General features: G+C 42.1%; 2 protein-coding genes across 5 annotated transcripts in view; one reads left to right on the forward strand and one right to left on the reverse strand.

Moving 5' to 3' along the window:
- Window positions 1–1,203: 1,203 nt before the first annotated feature.
- Window positions 1,204–8,885, forward strand: sae1 (SUMO1 activating enzyme subunit 1). 2 transcript variants are annotated; one of them, XR_009789683.1, is made up of 10 exons: window positions 1,204–1,554; window positions 1,673–1,784; window positions 2,658–2,831; window positions 3,181–3,326; window positions 3,390–3,492; window positions 4,713–4,818; window positions 4,961–5,105; window positions 5,183–5,252; window positions 5,419–5,569; window positions 8,747–8,885. XR_009789683.1 is itself a non-coding variant. In XM_061781644.1 (9 exons), exons 1-9 carry the CDS (start codon window positions 1,454–1,456, stop codon window positions 5,509–5,511), a joined length of 1,050 nt encoding a protein of 349 aa, XP_061637628.1. In that variant the 5' UTR covers window positions 1,205–1,453; the 3' UTR covers window positions 5,512–5,699. The 2 variants fall into 2 exon arrangements, 1 of the variants encoding a protein (XP_061637628.1); XM_061781644.1 differs by lacking the exon at window positions 8,747–8,885 and having other exon boundaries at window positions 1,205–1,554; window positions 5,419–5,699.
- The window catches only part of LOC133482057 (bridge-like lipid transfer protein family member 2), a 46,637-nt gene continuing 28,342 nt past the window's right edge, over window positions 5,969–24,263 (reverse strand). For all 3 annotated transcript variants that reach the window (XM_061781638.1, XM_061781636.1, XM_061781637.1), the window contains exons 32-40: window positions 19,963–20,084; window positions 19,678–19,858; window positions 17,245–17,331; window positions 15,619–15,729; window positions 15,395–15,530; window positions 10,824–10,948; window positions 10,646–10,747; window positions 9,231–9,365; window positions 5,969–8,961 (exon numbers count right to left, since the gene is read on the reverse strand). In XM_061781638.1, the coding sequence (XP_061637622.1) occupies window positions 8,773–8,961; window positions 9,231–9,365; window positions 10,646–10,747; window positions 10,824–10,948; window positions 15,395–15,530; window positions 15,619–15,729; window positions 17,245–17,331; window positions 19,678–19,858; window positions 19,963–20,084 (1,188 nt within the window). In that variant the 3' untranslated portion in view covers window positions 5,969–8,772. The remainder of the gene's footprint in view (window positions 8,962–9,230; window positions 9,366–10,645; window positions 10,748–10,823; window positions 10,949–15,394; window positions 15,531–15,618; window positions 15,730–17,244; window positions 17,332–19,677; window positions 19,859–19,962; window positions 20,085–24,263) is intronic.

Below are 24,263 nucleotides of genomic sequence, written 5' to 3' on the forward strand. Positions count from 1 at the left end.
TTCTGTCCTTAAAAGTTATGAACACAATCGGTGACAAAGGGCAGCCTTGGCGGAGTCCAACCCTCACCGGGAACGAGTCCGACTTACTGCCGGCAATGCGGACCAAACTCTTGACACCAGTCGTACGGGGACCGAACAGCCTGTATCAGGGGGTTCGATACCCCATACTCCCGAAGCACCCCCTCAGGACTCCCAGACGGACACGGTCGAACACCTTCTCCAAATCCACAAAACACATGTAGACTGGTCGGGCAAACTCCCGTGCACCCTTGAGGATCCTGCCGAGTGTGTAGAGCTGGTCCACTGTTCCACGACCAGGACCTGTCATTTGATCCATAATCTGATGTCCGACATACTTGACATTACTGCAGACTGTGATGTCATTATTCCACAATGTAAAGTCGGGAAAATGTAGATGTTTATCCTCTTTGTTTCTACAGATAATTACAACTTTTTAGCAGTATTATATTTTATATCACGATGCACACCATACTCTGAACATATAGTAATAGCCTCAGACGTGGTCAAGGATGATGCAGTCGCTGATGCACTTCAGTCGCTTTACTACCACGAGCGGTAACAGAATGGACATTCATACAAGAACTGTTATGAGCTACAACTTCATGCCCAAGCATTCCACACACAGACTCCCTGGCTTGGACCAACGTTCAAGCTTGAATATCCCTTTCCTCTTTCATCGCTTGCTGTTGTCAAAACCGCCAATCTACAGGCCCGGCCGGACTCAAACGTTCAGATATTACAATACATTCAAGACATGACAGGCCTATATGGTTCTCCAATACATTTCCAGGAAAGCTCCCAATTATGTTTTAATGTAAAGTCCAGAGTTTTTTTTTTTTTTTTGACACGCTGTTTAAAAAAAAGATGAACACTTAACTATCCGCTCATCAACATTGAGGTACTAATTTATTAATTTATAATATTAAACATCCCTGTTCTGAAGAAAGTCACTGATGCTGTAGTGGTACATTCTTCTGACTGGCGCCCAGTTCAGGTTGTAGCCCTTCGCCTGAAGTCAACTGGGATAGGCTCCAGCACTTTGCGACCCTCAACAGGATAAGAGCTGTAGAGAATGGATTGCTGGATCACGGATTCTGACGAGACAAAATGTTCGTGAGTCCAAATTTAGGGCAAAATTTACCCAAATTAGCAAGTGAGAGTCGCTGAGTCGAAGTAAAAGGAAAAAGCGCCATATACTGTAAACTTAAATTATAAATACACATTGCCTAGGGTAATTATTTTTTCCACAGGGAGCATCATTCGGAAATAACGTTAATTAAAAAAACAATAACAAAAAACGAAACTACTTATGTTGACGTCATCACACTGCGCCCATCAGCGGGACTATCGCGGCTTTTGAAACAATTGGCCGTGCAGCTTTATCGAACGATCACTTTTACAGCTTTTTGTCGTCTTTACTCAGAAGTCTGACATGATCGATATGATCGAGAAGGAGGACCCGGTTATCACCGAGGAAGAGGCGGCCCAGTATGACCGCCAGATCCGACTTTGGGGTTTGGATGCTCAGAAGAGGTGGGTTAGCTGGTCATGCTAATATTACTCTAGTCACAGGTGCTCTGTTTTCCGCTTCATTGTCCATATAAGTAAATTAATCTGCAATTAATGTCGTTAATGTGCATTTTGGTTGTAGACTGCGTGGGTCCCGGGTTCTCCTGGCAGGTTTAGGTGGCCTGGGGGCAGAAGTGGGCAAGAACTTAATCTTGGCTGGAGTGAAAGGACTCACTTTGCTGGATCATGAGAAGGTAAACAACCTAAATATCACAAACATTTCACAATTATTCAAACTGACATTTTTTTGACGAACAAGGCATGAGTAAATAATGGTAATTATGTCCACTGGATTGCGCTTGTTGCAAATCTATTTTGAGTTGTAGTAAAAGTTGTTGTGCGGTGTTTGTCAAACGTTTTACACCAAATACCACCTAAAAAAAAATTTTATTCCTAAAAAGTATATTTAAGTCACTGCAACATTATGCACAGTTTGAATATTAACACTGATTAAATATATGAGGGAAACAAACTACTTAAATTATGATTTAATTAAAATGAATTGCACAAAAAGGTGAATTAAAAAGTGTTCCTACATAAATCTTTGAAAAAAAAAAAAAAGATTAAATGCAAATGTATTGTTGTACTTAAAACTTAAATACAACTGAATTGCACCATACTGGATTTGAAATTTTTTTTAAGCCACTCTCACATTCACATTTTGAACATTTAATTAAGTGATTCTGTTGTATACCACAAGTGGTGCGTGTACCACACTTAATCACTGTTGTAGTGTATTTGTCTGATTCGATGACATTGCAGTTAAGTCTTAAATTCCTCCAAAGTCAAAACATTTTTAATGGTTAACTTATTTGTAGACTTGTATGAAAGTTATAAATGTTAAAATGTTACTTCAAACCTTACCTGTGCAGTTAATGTTTTTATGACAATGATTATTTAAACAAAAAGTTTTTAAAAAACATTTTTTTGGTATATGGGAAATAGTTTTGAACAACAACTGGAAGTCAACCAGTGTATTTTGGAGATTCTACTGTGTCCTGTCTCAAAGAATGCAACATGGTTCTCGTAGTTCCAATGGTTGATGTTTCGCATGTTTGTCTCATCAGGTGACTGAGGAGTCATGTCGCGCTCAGTTTCTTGTCCCGGTGAGCGAGCGGGGCCGGAATCGGGCTGAGGCGTCCCTGGAGCGCGCCCAGAACCTCAACCCTATGGTGGAGGTGCTCGCTGACACGGACAAAATAGAAGACAAACCTGACACTTTCTTCCTGCAGTTTAATGCGGTGAGTGTGCGTGAAGCACAGTAGTTGGATGTACCGCCAGTTTATCGCTGGGATACGTTCCAAACAAAATGATGTATCCAAATTATGTTAAACCTTAAGTCTTCATCGATAGTTTGTTTTTAGGAAACAAAGAATTCATACAAGTGCAATAATAACAGTTTTAAGTTGAAAAGTCAGAATTAATATGCTATAAAAACACCAATTGAAAATCTTTTGTTTTTACCAAAGTGCCACATCTCTTCTACTCAGGAAAAAAAATACATGTACAGTAACACCCTATGTTTTTTTTTTTTGTCACAAAACCTTTGTGACCTTTACACTAGTTAGAGAATCATTTTTTTGCTCTCAGGTTTGTCTGACGGGCTGCTCCAGAGATGTGATGGTGCGTGTGGACCAGCTTTGCTCGCAGCATGACATCCTGGTCTTCTGCGGCGATGTCCACGGTTACTATGGTTACATGTTTTGCAACCTCGGACCCGAGCACAACTACGTGGAGTGAGTCTGAACTCGAATTATGAGTGAAAAGCACTCTGCTATGGGCTTTGCTTTGTTGTTCAGGGAAAAACCCAAAGTGGTGAAGAAGTCCTCGGGGGACTCCAACGATGGTCCCGACGCCAAGAAGGTCAAAGTGGACCCCAACGAGACCACCATGGTGAAAAAGGTTAGAGGGGAGTGCTTGTACTCCCCACCTATATATATAATAAATAACCAATTGCTTCCATGCAATTGCATTTTGTGTGATGAAAAATACTTAAGATGGTGTAACATTATTCTTTATTAAAAAAATCTGAGAACTCATATAAATGCTAATGGAATCCAGTGGGGGATAGGGATTGGGCCAGACCGCAAATAGCGAAAATCATTGGATAATTGACGGCCATCATAATTGCATTGAAAAAAACAAGCCGACTCAAAGACAGTTTTATTCATCAGTCTGTCAGGAATCAGAAATTTCTGCCCGCTCTGCCCCCTCTACCTTTTCTGTCATCTGCCCACCTGAACTCTGACACCCCACAAACATGCACACTCACACACACATGCACCAGACTCAGGGTCACACCAGCCTCTGACCTTGACTATGTTGCACACATCACCTGATCTTTAATATTTGCACATTCAATTAATACTTTTTATACTGTATATACCATAGTTTTATTTAGCTTTTTATATTGATGTTATTATTTGCACTGTTTTTTGGTAGCACCACGGGCCCTTGAGTACCGTAATTTCAATCCTCTGTATGTGTTACGCATATTAAAGAATTGACAATAAACGCACCTTGAACAAAGAAAAAAAAAAAAACGGAAAAACAAAATTCATCCATCCATTTTCTGAGCCGCTTCTCCTCACGAGGGTCGCGGGCGTGCTGGAGCCTATCCCAGCTATCATCGGGCAGGAGGCGGGGTACACCCTGAACTGGTTGCCAGCCAATTGCAGGGCCCATACAAACAAACAACCAGTCGCACTCACATTCACACCTACGGGAAATTTAGAGTTGTCAATTAACCTACCATGCATGGTTTTGGGATGTGGGAGGAAACCGGAGTGCCCGTAGAAAACCTACGCAGGCACGGGGAGAACATGCAAACTCCACAGAGGTGGGGCCGGGCATTGAACCCCGGTCCTCAGAACTGTGAGGCAGACGCTCTAACCAGTCGGACCACCGTGCCGCCAAAACAAAAACAAAATCTTACAATTATAATATAAATCAGTGTTTTGGTTAGTGAAAAAGTAAAAAACGTTTTTTCTAAAAACATGAACACATCATGCTCATGTTTTTGTGCATTAAACTGTAAAAAGCTTGTATTTCTTTCTTTTGCAATTGTACAGTGTTTGAATGAATCCACCAACTCTGTGATGACATGATTTTGTTTCAACCAGACATCTAGGTTCTGCAGGCTGAAGGAGGCCCTGGAGGTGGACTGGAGCAGCGACAAGGCCAAAGCCGCCCTCAAGCGGACGCCTGTCGACTACTTCATGCTTCACGGTACTCTCCCTTCATCGTTACATGAGGGGACAAACCCTTCAGTCAGAGACACAAGACAGCCGATCACATTTTTATCTTTTGAAAAGTATGAACATTTGCTGTATGTCGATATTTAATTTGAATGACAATCAACGGTTCTTAGTGCTGCTTAAGTTCCGAACGGACAAGGGCAGAGACCCAGACCCACAATGCTTTGCAGAGGACAGCCAGCTGCTGAGTCAGATCCGCCAAGACGTCCTGGAGACACTGGCGGTGAGTGGCGACCTGCTCAACGACGACTTTATCAGGTACAGTACTTGCCGGTTAGGCCATGTCTCTTCCTGTTTGTGTCGATACTCACCTTGTCCTGGTGTGTCCTCCTCAGTTTCTGCTTCTCAGAGATGTCGCCGGTGTGCGCCGTGGTGGGCGGTGTGCTCGGACAGGAAATTGTTAAGGTAAGCGCACATGCAGGTTTGACCTTGAATGCTAAACTAGCCCTAACACTAATCTATCCTTTAATTCACCCTAAAAGCTAAACAAAGTAAACTAGCCTGAACCCTAAATTAACACGAAACTGATCCTTACCCTAACCCAACCCTAAACGTGTTTGTTGTTGTCCAGGCTCTGTCCCAGAGAGACGCTCCACATCGCAACTTCTTTTTCTTTGACGGCCGCAAAGGAAATGGCATGGTGGACTATTTTGGACCAAACTGAGTGCGTGCTGATGGAGCTTGCTCTACCATCCATCTTGCATAGCATTTGTTTATTTACGGTATAACCTCACCACCCACACGCTATTCTCCTGACTTTTGACATTTTCTTACTTTTATTAATAAAAAAAAAAAAAGATGCAGAAAAGCATTTTGACGTTTGTGTTAAGATTTAAATATGTTTTAAATGAGTGTGAGAATACCTTGTTTATTTAATTAGCAGGACCACTGAACCAATATCCCACCAATTAAGTGTTTGTTTCAAAAGTCCACTTGCATCTGGGCCATAGTGGGGCACTGACACACCAGATCATACTGTATATACGATACTATATACTACAAATACTGTATATTTAGTTACACTGCCCATGCCTGCACACAAAAGGACCAGTCAAAATGTATCCTCCCACACACACGAATTTGGGCTCATCAAATATCCAAACAACACTTCCCACCCCAAGTATCATCATGTGTGTTTATTTTATATTTATACAAGAGGTGTACATAACATGAAAACCAGGGAGATGCCTATAGGTAAAAAACAAACTGAAACCTTTGATGTTACTCACTGTTTCAATACTTTTGGACGGGAGTGTTTGTAAATACAAACAGAAACCAATACTTTTTTCCAATTCACTTTATTATATAAAAGAACAAAGTAGAAAATCAGACTGCATCTCAATGAATTACAATACAGTGAAACCCAGCATTGAGGGAACTTATCCCCTGTTATTTGCAGTTTGGTGCTCAAGCCAAAGCCATGTCTCATAAAAATATTGATTTGGAGCCATCTTTTGACATCTGGTGCTCAGGAACTATTTGCTAAAGTGAGGCTAGAAGCTTAATTTAGTCAGGCCATATCCTTGCTGCCATCTATAAGCAATTACTTGTAGATTTTCGCTATTCACGGCAGGGTCCTTTCACTTTATGCTCGAAAAGTTCATTTATTTCATTAGTTCAATTCAAAAAGGGAAAAAAATACATTCACGATATAATTTCTCATTCATCCATCCATTTTCGATAGCCTTATCCTCATTAGGGTCACGGGTGAGCCCGAGCCTATTCCAGTTGACTGGACGAGAGGCAGGGTATACCCTGGAGTGGTCGCCATTCAATCAAATACAAGAATTACCATGTATGGGCAATTTAGAGTCTTCTATGAGTCTAACATTCACGTTTTTGGACTGTGGGAGGAAGCCAGAGTACACAAGGGCACAGCCCAGATTTGAACACTGAACCGTTGAACTTTGAAGCAGACATGCTAACTACTAATCCACTGTGCTACCACCTATAATTATGAAAATTCTAAATAAAAAAAATCATGAAACAGAAAACCCTTATAAGGGTAATTTCCACGATATGAATCGAACTACGGAAACAAATGGAAGTTTGTTTCCGTAGTTACGGGCAATTTAGAGTCTCCAATTAATGCATGTTTTTGGGATGTGGGAGGAAACCCATGCAGGCACAGGGAGAACATGCAAACTCCACACGGGCGGGGCTGGGGATTGAACCCGGGTCCTCAGAGCTGTGAGGCTGACGCTCTAACCAGTCATCCACCGTGCCGCCAGGAGAAATCCAATTTAACTTAATTGGTCTGAAATGTATTGTCTATTTACTACAAATAATGTATCTTTGTTCTTATATTGAAGCCAGTGACGTATAACAATTAAACAAGGCAGAACAATTAAATGCGCTTACACTATTGCCACACATTATTACAGTATACAGGAACTCTCCCTCCGCTACATTACATATTAGACGTCGTTTGGCTGAGTTCTTTTGTCCTGAGTTACGAGCAAAAATTTAAGGTACACGAGCGCTTCAGACCCCCACCGACTAGTTGGTGGCAGCAAACTTCACAACATCCGGCCACCATCAACTCACATTGGTTTCGTTACTGTGGAAGGACTATATCAGTTGGTGGCGGTAATGTGCCACTAACCACCAATAAACACCACAGAAGAAGAAGCAAGGCCAATACATAAGGTACAGTTATGTTTTGTGCTCGCATTTTCCTTTTATTTTTGCCCGAGTCCCTTTTTTCGAACTACGTCTCCTAAGAAAGTGAGTGCTGAGAAGGAGAAGCAGATCATGACCATGAAAGTAAATCATGAAGTCTTAGACAAACCTTTTACACTCATTTGCTGGAGCAGACCTCAGGCACTTCAACAGATGTGTTTAAAGGCAGTCAGGGCTGATTTGAGAAACCTGCATTCAGTCCATCATCAGGTGTGGTAAAGCAGAGGAGTACCTCAAAACTTTTGGCAAAATGATAGCAAGTCTTCAACTTTGACGAGACAAGGAGGCTTAAACTAAAAAGGAAATATTTTCAGTTATTTTTTTACAATTTCCATAATAAATGTTTACGCTTGCATTTTTTGGGGTGTTTCAATGCATTTACAATGTGCTTAGAAAGTGTTTTTTTAATAAGCTTCAATGTGTTTAAAATCAGTATTAGAATAGGGATTATACAGTGGTGTCTTGAGATATGTTTAATTTGTTCCATGACCATACTCATAACTGAAAACAGTCTAAAATTATCTTTCTCCATTGAACTGAAAATAAATGCCATTAAATTGTCCCAGCCTCTCCAGAAAAAACTTTTTGTTTTTTTAAATAAGGAATATTACATACAATACAGTTTTATTTTTATTTTTATTAACTATCTCAAATTGCTGCTTGTTGTGAAGTGAGCTGAGTTGAGTTCACTGCCACCATACAGCACTCATGTAAATGTTTTGCTCGCCAGTCAAAGCATAAAATTGGCACAACGACGGCTTGTATCCCAAAATCTCCTAAGTCGGGTCACTCGTATCTTAGGCACTACTGTGTATACTTTTTGTGACATTTCTATGTGGTTGTGTGCTCTGAGATTATTCTAATTGGAAATATGTGCCTTGGCGCAAAGGTTGGGGAAACAACTGTTGTAATTTATTGAGATGCACCTCAAAATATAAAACAGTTACATCATTTTTGTGTGTGTATTAATGGAATTCTTACAGCAGACGACATAGGTGAGGTTTTCACGCGTGTTCCTGAGCCAGCAGGAAAGCACTCACTAAGAGTTAACTCGCAATTGTGCTCAACGGTTGAAATGCAAGGATGATGCTTAATTAGCGTTTGGTCATATTCATAATCAACAGGCACCTGAGGGCTTTGTTTTTTTGCCCACTTCAATGTGAAGTTCAGCAGGACAACATGATACACAAAAAAAGTCCCTTTTTTTCCCAACCCAGGTTGGTTTGGTCCCAGCGACAGTGACTCACTTGCGTCGGCTGAAGATGCTCTTCTTGCCTGAGTTCTTGTCAGCGGCGCTGAGGCCGATGAGCAGCCGAGCCTTTTCGTCCTCCTCCTGCTGCTGTAGGCCCGAGTCCGCCTTGCTGTCCGACGTCTTCCCCCGTGGGTCGGAGCCGGCACCGGCCGGCTTGAGGCGTAGCTTCTCCTTGATCATCTGACACGGAGGAAGGCGATGAGGATGCATTAAAACGCTTTTGGAAAATGGACTTGACTTGACCGGCTAGCTGCCATATGTCTGTCACTTGTGATGTAATGTTTTAATGTTGATACTGCTTTTACTTTAGTAGGCATCTACTTTCTGTCCCCCCTCCCCATTTCCACTGAATTATTACGAGCAGCTTTTTGTTACCAAAAGGACTTGGATCTGGGTCTAGACTGATACGTTTGCTACCCGCCTTTGTAGCTAGTTTGCCATTGCTGTACCTGTGCGACCAGAGCCTTGCGACTGTCTCTCTTCACGGCCATGGCGAAGTCCAACCACGTCCAGGTGTTGTTGTGGTACTCCAAGCACGGCAGCACCAGGTTCAGGTCCTTCCAGTCCACGCTGCTCTTCTCTCCCTGAGGAAGATCATCAGTTACATTAGCTCACACGTGCTTGGTTTAGTGGTAGAAAAATGGCTTTTAGACGAGGAGCCTTAAAGAGACTGGGGCATAAACTGTAAAGGGTAACAACTAGGGGTAGGCAATCAGCAAAATTTCCTTGATTGATAAATTGCGCAATTAAATGTATTTAAATAAAGCAAAAAAATATACTGTATATAAAATGCATTTACGATAAAATGTAACATACATTTAATTTGAGTAATTATAATAACTAATTTCTGGAAAAAAAAATTACATTTGTAATTTTTTTTTGTACTCCAACATTTAACTATTTCTATTCTCTATCTACAATAACATTAAATACAAATAATTTTAAAATGTATTTTACAAAATTTTATATATACATATATAGCGGGACCTTGATTTAACTGACTAATAAGGGGAGGGGTTGTCCATTAAAGCCATTTGTCCATTAATTTGTAGCACTTTTTTTCATGGCCCAAAAACAACCAGTACAGTACAAATTATGTAAATGTGCAAAATGTCTGAAAACGTTTGAAAAGTTTTGAAGTTGACCTATACTTACCTTTAAACATTGTTGTGATAGTCTAAAACTACCGTGAAAGTGCAGTGCTTGGTAGAGGGGATATAATGGCGTGCAGCTGGTCGAAGAAAGTTGTTGTGGGAGCGAGTCAGGGTCGCTTTCACGAGCTGCGAGGTTAGCACGCTTGCTTTTCTCACCTCCGTTATGATTGGATGCCATAGTGAAGGGCTTGACAAAAAACAACTGCCTGCGTGTACTGTGCCAAAATCAATATAGCATGTTTGAGAAACGTATACACGACGAGCGCCCAAGTAAACAACATCGGCTGTTCCCAGAAATACGGGTACCAGTGTCTGTCTGTTGATTGTGCCAGTAAACAACAGCGGCCAATTCTGGAACTAACAGACTTTGTCCGCTGCAAAGGGGGCGTTTTGAGTATCCAACCGGACCCTATTCTCAGTTAAATCCCAAGTCTGTTGGTTCCGGGTATATGAAGGTTCCACTGTATTCATAACAATATATAGAAAATGTATATAATTATTATTTTTTTGTTCAAAATAAGGACACTATTTAATTAAAAAAAAAACAATGAATATACTGTAGCCCAACTTCCTACAGTTGACATGTTCAAACTAGTTGAGACAGTACTGCATCCAATTCGACTCGGTCGCTTCTCGAAGTGATCATTTAATCAGTTTCACACAATCAATCAACTTTAAACCTATTATTATGCACAGACAACAGTACTCACCTTATAGCTGACACAGAGTGGCACTTGTGGAATCTTGATATAGATGAAGGAGTTGTTCATGGCCGCTCGCTCCTTCATCTTGTCAATGTCATCAACAGGATGCTAGTGAGGGAAAGACACAGCGTCGTTACAATCTGTTAAGGTTAATATAAACATGATCAATTACAAGAATCAATACCTCAAGAGGTTTCCTAAATGACCTCCTGACGCCAGCGCTGCGGTTCATCCCCTGGGTTAGGCCTTTACTGGGGCCCATGGCGCCCATAGTGTCCTCAGAGGACTGACGAGTCTTCACTGGGATACCTGATGTGTGGAGGGTAGAGATAAAATGCTATGAGAATTACACATCACAATTATTATGAACAAAATAATCACAATTATCATGTGTAAAAAAAAAATATATATATATATTTTGTTGTATATTTTGCATACATTTTATTTTTGAATGCACAAAATGTAAAATCTGCAACCCTACGTACTTTTTGACATTAGAAAGCGTAAACGGCGAACACTGGACTACCCTTTACCATACAATAAGAGCCTTTCGCTTATTTCAGTCTAATCATATATTAGCATGAAAGCTGGGGAAAACAAAAAAACAGGACTACGGAAATGTTTTTTACACCGTCTTAAAGTAATTGACAAAAAATATAAACAGCAAAAACAAAAATGAAATTTCACGCATTTAAAACGTCACGAAATGAACAATGACTAGGATGACAGTGCAAAACAAAGAAGTTTGTTTAATAGTGGTATGACTACATTGTACCTTAAGATTAATTTAATTAATTTAAGATTAATTTAATTCCTTCCATAACCGTGCTCTTATCTCAAAACACTCATATCTTAAAGCATATTTCCCCATTAAAATCAGTGGAAATGCAATTCATCCATTCCAGTCATTCCAAAAAAAAACACCACTATTTTAAAATTGTTTTTAATAGAGAATAGTAGCAAAAACATGATGGATTAAAATGTAAAGATATTAACTGGTATTATGAAGTGTAATCAAGCCAAAAGACAGACACACACACACTGGTTTCAATTGCGTTCTGTCTTTAAATGTGTTCTCTCAAAAATGTTACTGTACCAAAAATAGCATGTTCCAGATTACAGAAACTTGTGTTTTGTATTCCTCAAAGTTAACACTGCCGCCATGCCGCTCTCTCACTACTCGGTTGACCACTGCCCCCGCACCCTGCCCCCCACCCTCTCGTGCTTTTGTTGTGAGCAGCAGGTTATGTCTGTCGTCAGCGGTTACGTCCCCAAAAACTTTTGATGTGTTTTAATAAGAAAACTTGCACTCAACAGTACTGTATTGGGTACAAACACACAGTAACAACATTTACACCTCGACATGACATTCAGTTCCTCTTTAATGAGCCAATCAACATTTCTGAGAGTCCTCCTCATCCCCTTCACGTGAATGGCTCGTCTTCTGCAGACGTTCCATAACTTCCATCCATCCATCCATATTCTTCTGCTTATCCGAGGTCCGGTCATTCTACCCTTTTCCGACTGAGGACCATGGTCTCATATTTGGAGGCTGATCTTGATCCCAGCTGCTTCACAATCGGCTGCAAACCACTCCAGTGAGAGCTGAAAATTGCGGCTTGTCGTTACCTGTGGAGCTGATATATCTAAGGATTCCTCGTGGCTTTTGTATCAAAAGTCTAGTCTGCTACCAATACAGTCGTATGTTTTGCCTTTACGAACAGTTATCCGGTCGCATAAGTTTATCTTTCCCAACCCTAGTGTAGAGCTGGCCCCCTGTTCCACGGCCAGGACGACAACCACACTGGTCCTCCTGAATCTGAGATGCAACTTCCTGACCCTCCTCTCCAGAACCCCAGAATAGACCTTATCAGGGAGGCTGAGAAGTGTGATCCACCTATAGTTGGAACACAACCTCCGGTGCCCCTTCTTAAAAAGGGGGACAACCACCCCATTCTGGCAACCCAGATGAACTGTCCCCGATCTCCATGTGATGTTGCAGAGGCGTGTCAACCAGGACAGCCCTACAATATCCAGAGCCTTCAGGAACTCCGGGCGGATCTCATCCACCCCTGGGGTCTTGCCACCGAGGAGCTTTTTAACCACCTCAGTGACTTCAATCCCAGAGATAGGGGAGTCCGCCGCAGAGTCCCCAGAATTGAGGAGGTCTTGGAAGTATTAGTCCCACGGACTCATAACGTCCCGAAGTGAGGTCAGCAGCACCCCATCCCCACTATACACAGTGTTGATGGTGCACTGCTTTCCCCTCGTGAGACGTCGGATGATGGACCAGAATTTTGTGGAAGCAGTCCGGAAGTCATGTTGCATTGCCTCGCCGAACTCCTCCCACGCCTGGGTTTTTACCTCAGCGACCACCAAAAATGCGTTCCGCTAGGCCAGCTGGTACACATCAGCTGCCGCCGGAGTCCCAAAGGCCAGATAGGACTCCTTCTTCAAGCTTGATGGGATCCCTTACTGCTGGTGTCCACCAATGGGTTTGGGGATTGCCGTCACGACAGGCACCAATCCACAACCACAGCTCTGATGGGCCGCCTCAATAATGGAGGCGCAGAACATGGTCCACTCAGACTAAATGTACCCTACCTTACCTGGGACGTGTGCAAAGTTCTGCCGGAGGTGGGAGTTGAAACTCCTTCTGATAGGAGACTGCCAGACATTCCCAGCTGACCCTCACAATACATTTGGGTCTGCCAGGTCGGACTGGCATCGGAGCGAACTCACCATCCGGTGGTGTTCGGCTGACAGCTCCGTCCAGCTCTTCAACAGAGTGTCCAAGACATGCGGACGCAAGTCCGATCACATGACCACAAAGTCAATCATTGAACTGCGGACCAAGGTGTCCTGGTGCCAAGTGCACACGTGGACACCCATATGTCTGAACATGGTGTTCGTTAGGGAAAGTCCGTGATGAGCACAGAAGTCCAATAAAAGAACACCGCTCGGGTTCTGATCGGGGGGCCGTTCTTCCCAATCACACCCTTCCAGGTCTTACTGTCATTGGCCACGTGAGTGTGGAAGTCCCCAGCGGGAGCGATCTCTAGCACCCCCACCAAGGACTCCAAAAAGGGTAGGCACTCTGAGCTGCCCTTTGGTGCATAGGCACAAACAACATTCAGGACCCGTCCCCCCCACCCAAAGACGAAGGGAGGCTACCCTTTCGTCTACTGGGGTGAACCTCAACGTACAAGCACCGAGCCAGGGGGCAATCAAAATGCCCACACCTGCTTGGTGCCTCTCACCATGAGCAACTCCAGAGTGGAAGAGAGTCCAACCCCTCTCGAGAAGACTGGTGCCGGAGCCCAAGCTGTGTGTTGAGGTCAGCCCAACTATGTCTGAATTTCTCGACCTCGCACATCAGCTCAGACTCTTTGCCTGCCAGAGAGGTAAAATTCCACGTCCCTAAAGCCAGCTTCTGCAGCAAAGGATTGGACCGCCAATGTCCCCGCCTTTGGCCGCCAGCCAGCTCACACAGACCTCTTTCCCTTGGCCCCTTCCACAAGTGGTGAGCCCATGGGAAGGGGAACCATGTTGCCTTTTCTGGTTGTGCCCGGCCAGGCGCCACGGGTGCAGGCCTGGCCACCAGGCGCTTGCCATTGAGCCCCACCTTCAGGCCTGGCCCTAGAGGGGGGCCCCGGTGACACACGGACGGGCAATGGAAAACATGGTTCAATAACTTTTATTGTCATAGGGGGTCTTTGAGCCATACCTTGTCTGGACCCTCACCTAGGACCTGTTTGCCATGGGTGACCCTGCCAGGGGCATAAAGCCCCAGACAACTTAGCTCCTAGGTACATTGGGACACACAAACCCCTCCACCACAATAAGGTCATGGCTCCAGGTGGGGTCTCCGTAACTTCTCTGGTGTAAAATGGATCTCTTGCCTATGGCCTCAAATTGTTTTAAACACTTTTGGCTGGTGTTATTTTTTTGTGTGTGTTTTGTTAATTGTTCGGAGTGTGGCTGTGGTGTTTTCCATTGTATACTTGATGGAGGCGATGTGGTTGTTTCAAATACATGTGTAAATTTCTCTTGCTTTAAGGTTAGTTTGACAGTCACCTTCAACTGGTAGTGGCAATCAACAGCTTGAAGCCTCTTTTTTGAAGAATATATACTTCTTATATCAGCCAACCTGCTGCTTGTTATGAAGTGAGTGAAGCCATCTGCCGCCATACAGCACTCGCATGTAAAGTTTGGGCTCGGAAGTCAAAGCAAAAATCGACGGCTTGTATCTCGAAAAATTCCTAAGTTGGGTCACTTGTATCTGAGGTACCGCTGTATATTTAAACAATAAAATTAATTGGAGCTTTTTAAATTGTCATTTTAATGAAATTAAAATATTTGACACAATGCAACAATTTTCTACACACACAGATTACTTCCCATTTTAAGAGAAATATCTTGATGATTTCAAGCTGATTTGATTTGAGCTGACAATACAAGTCTCTAACTACTAAATTTAAATTGGCTATAATAAAGCTCGAAAATATCTTTTTGTCTACTCAAGCACTTTTATCCTGTTGTTGGCCATTTCTACTTGAGGCTCCAAACCGAACTGTGTCTGTTATCCGAGGGAGGAAGTCATGGATACCTGCACTTCAGGCATAATTTCCCGTTTTATATCCAGTACAGGAATGAGCGCACACAGACTCTTGTTGTGGTTTTCTCTGTGGATCCACATTCTTTGATCTTTATGTGAAAACACAAAATACATAAGATACAAATGGACAAACATACCCGTGGTGACCAGTCGGAACTTGTCCTCCTCGTCAGTCACCTCCTCCTCCTCCACATTCCTCCCTGGGAAGAAGAATCCCATCATCCTCTTGAAGAAGTGGTACATGAGCTGGATGGTGAGAGGCACTACGTTCACCTGAAAACATGAGAGCGTTTTCGTCACCAGTGTGGGCGGAAATCTCCCAGAAAATGATGACGATGAGGTCATTTCTGACTTTCTTCACCTCAAAGTGCTCCTTGACAGATATCCCACCCACTGGGGGGCGTACTTTGCTGAAAATGCGGAGCGCAAACTGTCGTCCTGATTGACAGGCGCTCTGAGGGCGAAGCACAACCTATTGGATGGAGAAGAAAGTGTGGGGAAAAAAAATTATCTGACATTTAGAGCATACTCACACTAGGCCATTCCAATCGTGCTTGAGCCCACTTCACACCTAAAGTTTGTACATTTGACTAGTATAAGTGCTCTGATGCATGATTATTAGCAGTTATTCATGGTATCTGGCACCTTGACAACTCGAAATAAGCCACATGGTACCAAAAACCCACGGCACATTTGGAAACACATGGCACAATGTACGTGTCATAAAAGCAATACTCTTAAAGCTTTCCTGCCAGTTATGCATGATAACTGCAACCTTGCACAATAGATATAAACAGAACGACTAGAAATAAATCTACAATCAAAATAAAAGCCACTGCCCTGGCACATACATGCGTGCAATGTATGCATCATGATTAATGATAACTGTGCAACTGTCACAAATAAGCCCACACATGGGTACAGACAACCTTGCATGCATGTCATGAATATTGCAATCCCTCCTCTCGCCAATAACCTCAACCTTGCACAATAGAAATAAACAAATAGAAATAAGAGTCCACGCATGGGTCTATGTACAGGTCATGAATAAGGTGATCGCGCTTCTCATCAGTTACAGTGCCATGAAAACGTAATGGCCCCCTTCTCATATTCTTATATTTTTGCAGTCCAGACTTGAATCTGATTGAAATGCAGTGGCATGACCTTAAAAATGCTGTTCATGCTCGAAAACCCTAAGCTTTTGCTGAATTCAAACAATGGGCCCAAAAGCTCCATAGAGATTTGAAAGACTCATTGCCAGTTATAGAAAATGTTTGATTTCAGTTGTTGCTCCTGCTGACGGGGCCATTACTTATTCACACAGGGCCAGGTAAAAAAATGTTCCCTTGATAAATGAAATCATTTAAAAACAGCATTTTAAGTTCACTTGGGTTATAGTTGTCTGATATTTACATTTGTTTGATGATCTTCAACATTAAAGTGGGGAAACTGCGCATAAATATAGGAATTTGAGAAGGGGCCAAGACTTTTTCATGGCACTGTAGTCATGATACCCACCACCTTTCACAGTAGAAATAAAAACGACAACTAGAAATAATCCAGAGTCAAATGGCCTCGTGTGAGTACGTTCTGAACACACACTGAAATGTGTCAGGATGATGATGCTTGTGCATGTGACACTAAAGAACCAGTGGGTGATGTTGTGGACAAACAAGATGGCATCAACACAGACTAACAGACATGAGCATACATACCCTCACACGCTGCAACGTCAACATTTAATGAGGGAAGAAAGCAATAATTGAACAATTTAAAAAAAATACAACTTTATTCTCATAATATTATGCTTTTATTCTAAAAAAAAAAACAAACATAGGACAATTTTCTCAAAAAATATGTGATGATACGTTAAGCTAAGGTAGAGAAGAGTAATTGATTGAGTATGTTTTATTGGCTGATAAAAGATACAACCCCAGTTTGAGAACCACTCCTATAACAAGAATTTTGTGGACTTGACAGACATTACCTTGTAGGCTGCATTAGGCAGCAGGTTGTTCATGGTGAACCAGCCTAACTCCAGCAGATGCTCTGCTGTATCGTCAGACTTGTTAAGCTGTGTGGAGAGAGAACATGTCAGTTGCAAAAGCCCAGTTGAAAGACCAGCATTGTTGTCCCTCGGCGATAAACCGATTTTATCGTTTCTTTCAATTTTATTTGTCAGTAGCTGCCGTAGTGCAGCGCACATCCCCACTGATGTGCACAGCTTAGACTAAGATTTTTATTATTAGGGGTAGGCGGCACGGTGGCCGACTGGTTAGAGCGTCAGCCTTACAGTTCTGAGGACCCGGGTTCAATCCCCAGTCCCCCTGTGTGGAGTTTGCATGTTCTCCCCGTGCCTGCGTGGGTTTTCTCCGGGCACTCCGGTTTCCTCCCACATCCCAAAAACATGCATTGATTGGAGACTCTAAAAATTGCCCGTAGGTGTAACTGTGAGTTCGAATGGTTGTTTGTTTGTATGTGCCCTGCGATTGGCTGGCAACCAGTTCAGGGTGTAACCCGCCTCCTGCCCGATGACAGCTGGGATAGGCTCCAGCACGCCCGCGACCCTAGTGAGGAGAAGCGGCTCAGAAAATGGATGGATTATTAGGGGTAGGCGGCACGGTGGTCGACTGGTTAGAGCGTCAGCCTCACAGTTCTGAGGACCGGGGTTCAATCCCCGGCCCCGCCTGTGTGGAGTTTGCATGTTCTCCCCGTGCCTGCGTGGGTTTTCTCCGGGCACTCCGGTTTCCTCCCACATCCCAAAAAGATGCATGAATTGGAGGTGTGAATGTGAGTGCGAATGGTTGTTTGTTTCTATCTGCCCTGTGATTGGCTGGCGACCGGTTCAGGGTGTAGCCCGCCTCCCGCCCGAAGATAGCTGGGGTAGGCTCCAGCAGCCCGTGACCCTAGTGAGGATAAGCAGTAAAGAAAATGGATGGCAGGATTGTTAGGGGAGGAAAAAAAAACTACATGGCCCTGTGTGAAAAAGTGATTGCCCCCCCCCCCCCCTCCCTGTTAAAACATAACTGTGGGTTATCATTCCTGAGTTCAATTTTTCTAGCCACACCCAGGCCTGATACTGCCACACCTGTTCTCAATGAAGAAATCACTGGACTAAAAGATCCTCAAAAATTAGACAACATGCCGAGATCTAAAGAAATTCAGGAACAAATGAGAAAGAAAGTAATTGAGATAGTGCGGTTATAAAATGATTTGTAAAGCTTTGGGACTCCAGCGAACCACAGTGAGAGCCATTATCCACAAATGGCGAAAACATGGAACAGTGGTGAATCTTCCCAGGTGTGGCCGGCCAACCAAAATGACCCCAAGAGCGCCGCCACAACTCATCCAAGAGGTCACAAAAGACCCCACAACAACATCCAAAGAACTGCAGGCCTCACTTGCCTCACTTGAGGTCAATGGTCATGACGCTACCATAAGAAAGAGAAGGGACAAAAATGGGCTGGATGGCAGTGTTTAAAGATGGAAACCACTGCTGAGCAAAATGAACATTATGGCTCTTCTCAATTTTGCCAGAAGACATCTTTATGATCCCCGACTTTTGACAAGACAAACGTTTAACATTTTGGAAGGTGTGTGCCCCATTACATCTGGCGTAACAGTAACAACACATTTCAGAAAAAGAACATTATAACAACAGTAAAATGTGGTGGTAGTGTGATGGTCTGGGGCTGTTTTGCTGCTTCAGGACTTGGAAGACTTGCTGTGATAAATGGAACCATGAATTCTGCTGTCTGCCAAAACATCCTGAAGGAGACTATCCAGCCATCTCTTCGTGACCGCAAGCTGAAAGCAACTTGGGTTCTGCAGCAGGACAATGATCTAAAACACACCCGCGTCCACCTCTGAATGGCTGAAGAAAAAAAAATGAAGACTTTGGAGAGTCCTGAACTGAATCCTATTGAGATGTTGTGGCATGACCTTAAAAAGGCGGTTCATGCTCAAAAACCTTCTGATGTGTCTGAATTACAACAATTCTGCAAAGATAATTGGGCTAAAATTCATTCACAGCGCTGAAAGAGACACATTACCATTTAGGGCAAACACTTGATTGCAGTTGTTGCTGCTAAGGGTGGCCCAACCAGTTATTAGGGTTAGGGAACAATCACTTTTTCACACAGGGCCATGTAGGTTTGGATTTTTTTCTCCCTCAATAATAAAACACATTTAAAAACTGCATTTTGTGTTTACTTGTGTTGTCATTCACTAATATTTAAATTTGTTTGATGATGGGAAATATTTAAGTGTGACAAACATGGAAAAAAAAAAAAAGTTCAACTTATGAATACCGTCATTGCCATTTACTTTCTCAAAAAAAAAACCGATTAAAACTGGAAACTGGAATCTTTTGGGGGAAATTCTGATTTTATTTTAAGGCCTAGCCCTAGTTGTCTCTCACCTTGCTGTACATGAACCTCTGCAGCTCCAGTTCAGCGATGCCCAACTGGCCGTCCTCTTCAGTCAGACACCAGCGTGCTTGAGCGAAGTAGATCTCTGTCCTCCTTGCCACGCTCACATCCTCCGGTGGTTTGCGGAGCTCCAGTTTGTTGGCCCGCTGCAGCTGAAAGTCCTTAAAGCACCTGAGAAGGAACGAAATGTTAAGCATATTTTGCCCCAGGGCCATACTATGCCCACCCCTGGTTTAGACCCATGAGCACAGAGTTGGCGCAGAGGTGGCGAGGACCTGATGAGGATGTTGAGCTCCTCGCTCTTCATCTGCATGTCGTTCTTCTCTTGGTTGAGCTGATTCTGCAGCTGTGTGTTGATCTCGTTCAGGTCGTCAATGCTCTGCTCCTCGGATTGTGTCTAGAAGATGGTGATCAACAAAGAAAGGATAGGACAGGGATGGGGAAGATGGACACACAGCCTTAGAATTCATGTCACATTAAAAAAAATTTCATCGTCAAGCCACTTTCAACGTGTTGAATGAATATATGTGAAATTTGCTCTTTAAAACATTTTACAATTGTCATCGCTATTGTTTAGTCTAAAATGGCAACGCTGCACAAAAAGCAACATTTGTTCCTCGCGACAAAAAAAAAAAAAAAAAAAAGCATCATAAACCATTTAAAATGCCATTTTTTCAACCCCACATTTCTAATGTTGACAAAAAATATTTGGATTTCAATTTGGACTATGTTCTACTATTTATGTTTGATAATGCTGTGCATGTAAAAATAAAGTGGCTGCGTATGCATTTCTATTTCATCCCCGCTGACCGCTATAAGGCGGTGCTGAAAGCACTGAATATTCCCTTGGCGCATGTGCAATTCAAGTATGCATTTCAAAAAAAGTCACGTGTGACGCCCCGGTGACCCAGAACGGGTATAAGTTCCGGTGTCACACGGGGGCTCAGTTCCTCTTTTTTTCTCGCGTGCCTTTTCGTATACTGCTGGATACAGCACTCATTCATTCATTTTCCACACCCCTTATCCTCACTAGGGTCGAGGGCATGCTGGAGCCTATCCCAGCTGACTCTGGGCGAGAGGCGGGGTACACCCTGAACTGGTCGCCAGCCAATCGCAGAGCACATATAAACAACCATTCACACTCACATTCACACCTACGGACAATTTAGAGTTTTCAATTAACCTACCATGCATGTTTTTGGGATGTATGGAAACCGGAGTACCCAGCGAAAATCCACGCAGACACAGGGAGAACATGCAATCTACACACAGGCGAGGCCGGATTTGAACCCAGGTCCTCAGAACTGTGAGGCAGATGTGCTAACCAGTCGTCCACCATGATGCCGCTGGATACAGCAACTGGAGAAAATTAGGAATTGTCGATTGGATATACTTTCCCCGTTGCTGGTAGCATTGTGACTGTCAAGTCAGAGCTGCGACGCTTCGCCCTTCAAAGGCTGTGATGATGATTTGGTTTGTGTTCAGACATTGTTTGCCGCCACAGTGGTGTCTCTTTTGTTTGAGACTGTGTGTGAATGACTCTCTAACCTGTCCCAATGAGACTAAGGTAAGGTTGTTGACTCTTATCAGTTCTTCACAATGGAATAATGGTTGCCGCACCGTCACGTGTTGCGGTGTAACTATTGATTGTCCGATTTAGCCTGGTGTTTGCGCCCAGGGATTTCACTTTCATTCCAATATGCCACTGCCACCTAGAGGTTATGAGAAAGGTGTACACTTTTGTTCTAATATACCACCGCTACCTAGAGGTTATGAAAAAAGTGTAGTCAGCACTGTCATCCAATATGACAGGGGTACGTATGACTGCATAATATGTACAGTTGTGCTTATAAGTTTACGTACCCTGGCAGAATTTGTGAAATTATTTTTTTTTTTTTCTTCTTAATAAATACGACTGATGACTGAAAAACAACCATCATTAATTTCTTTATGGTTATGTTTTGTTTAATGATAATGCTTTTCTGGAATGCTTGACAGTTTAATTTGAATGCCATAAAATTAAATGTGTTTCGCCTGGCCCTTCATGTTTTCTTTAAAGAATTGTACCCATCTTACAAATTCGCCCTGGGTAATCACACATATGAACACAACTGTGTGTTTCCTCATTTACTAAATGAAAGTAGAGCTGTGAATTTCAAAATAAGAGCAAGTAAATAAAAACAAAGTACAAATAAAGTGCTCAACTTCAGAATAAAAACTAACAAAATACAGATAATGTTTTGATCATATGGGTAGAAGCAAAATCATGTATTGTAAAAATTCATTATACATAGGTAGAAGGGTTTCCCAGAATTCTGAGGTCAACTTTGGGGGTGCGTATTATACATGGGTGCACATTATACATGAGAAATTACGGTAATTGTTTTTGGCAATAAAGAAAATAGGATTGCTGTTAGTAAATACCTGGAGTCACTCTCATTAAAAACCAAAGACCAAGTCTGAAACCTTGATGTACTGATAGATTCCGACCAGACTTTCAAATCAAATCAATTATTAAAACTGCCTTCTACCATCTGAAGAACATATCCAGAGTGAAGGCTTGCATGTGCCAAGCAGAGCAGGAGAAGCTCATCCATGCTTTTATCTCAAGTAGACTTGACTATTGTAATGGTCATCTGACTGGAATCCCCCAAAAGAGCATGAAACAGCTGCAGCTCATTCAGAATGCCGCAGCTTGGGTTCTGACCAGAACAAAGAAGTCAGAGCATATTACTATAATTCTAAAGTCTTTAGACTGGCTCCCAGTCAGCTTTAGAATAGATTTTAAAGTTCTGCTACTGGTCTATAAATCACCAAATGGTTTAGGTCCTGAATACATGAAAGAAATGCTAATGGAATATAAACCCAGAAGGGCTCTGAGATCGACAGACTCCGGTCAAATGGTGGAGCAAAGCCAACATGGTGAAGCAGCATTTAGCTATTATGCTGCAGACACATGGAATAAGTTGCCACAGAAGTGATGTCAACCACAAGTGTGAATGTTTTTAAGTCCAGGTTTAAAACTCTTCTTTTTTTCTCATGCTTTTTAGAGCATTTCCACTTTTAAATGATATTTCTTGCACAGTACACTGTTTTAATTGTACTCTTATTCTTTTCTCTTTTAGATGTTTATAAGCTGGTTTTTTTCTCTTTTTTAAAATGCTTTTAATCATGTAAAGCAGATTGCGTTACCTTGTGTATGAAATGCGCTATATAAATACATTTCCTTTGCTTTGCTTCAAACCAACCTAAGAGCCGATGACAGAAAAAAAAAGCTTAACATTGAGCTAAAACTTCACCGTAGCAACTTTACATCACAATGAATTGGGACAGAATTCACATAAATGTTGTCTCACAGTATCACAAACCCTAAGCTTGTGCTTCATTGGTGGGTAAGGAAAGAAATCGACGTTTTATAGCATTTGGTTCCATTGGAGAAAAAAAAAAAAAAAAAAAAAAAAAAAAAAAAATATATATATATATATATATATCCATCCATCCATTTTCTGAGCCGCTTCTCCTCACTAGGGTCGCGGGTGCGCTGGAGCCTATCCCAGCTATCATCGGGCAGGAGGCGGGCTACACCCTAAACTGGTTGCCAGCCAATCGCAGGGCACATACAAACAAACAACATTCGCACTCACATTCACACCTACAGGCAATTTAGAGTCCCCAATTAATGCATGTTTTTGGGATGTGGGAGGAAACCGGAGTGCCCGGAGAAAACCCACGCAGGCACGGGGAGAACATGCAAACTCCACACAGGCGGGACCGGGGATTGAACCCCGCTCCTCAGAACTGTGAGGCTGACGCTCTAACCAGTCAGCCACCGTGCCGCATATACATATATATATATATACATATGTGTGTATATATCTATATATATGTGTGTGTGTATATATATACATATACATATATATATACATATGTGTGTATATATATATATATATATATATATATATATATACACACATATATACACACACATATATATATACATATGTGTGTATATATATATATATATATACACACATATATACACACACACATATATATATATATATATACATATGTGTGTATATATATATATGTATATATATATATGTGTGTATATATATATATGTATATATACACACATATATACACACACACACACACATATATACATATATATATATATATATATATATATATATATATATATATATATATATATATACACACACACACACACACACTCACACACACACACACACACACACACACCACCGGTGCCTTATGAAGTTACTTTTCGTGCCAAAATACTGAGTTCCGGTGCGTACCCTTCTAAATAAAAGGCTACAAGCTTAAAACAGGAAGTCAAGTTAAAACTTGCACATATAAACCATTTGACATGATAAAACAGTCCCAAATAACTATTTTAACAATGCTATAGTTAACTTTTAGCTCAAACATTCATGAATAAATATTAAGTCAGTTGGGTTAGTTCCACACGCATTGCCTTTTAGTTTATAGGTTTGATATTGATACTGGTTATAAAGAACCCCGAGTCAAATGTTCATTTTAGTGTATGCTG

The sequence above is a fragment of the Phyllopteryx taeniolatus genome, chromosome 8, assembly GCF_024500385.1.
Source record: "Phyllopteryx taeniolatus isolate TA_2022b chromosome 8, UOR_Ptae_1.2, whole genome shotgun sequence".
Taxonomy (NCBI): domain Eukaryota; kingdom Metazoa; phylum Chordata; class Actinopteri; order Syngnathiformes; family Syngnathidae; genus Phyllopteryx; species Phyllopteryx taeniolatus.

Bases quoted from the DNA above. Each gene is read 5' to 3' on its own strand.
- sae1 (XM_061781644.1), top strand. From the start codon at position 1,454: ATGATCGATATGATCGAGAAGGAGGACCCGGTTATCACCGAGGAAGAG. The intron at 1,785-2,657 runs GTAAACAACCTA...TTGTCTCATCAG, and splicing joins CTTTGCTGGATCATGAGAAG to GTGACTGAGGAGTCATGTCG. The intron at 5,253-5,418 runs GTAAGCGCACAT...GTTGTTGTCCAG, and splicing joins TCGGACAGGAAATTGTTAAG to GCTCTGTCCCAGAGAGACGC.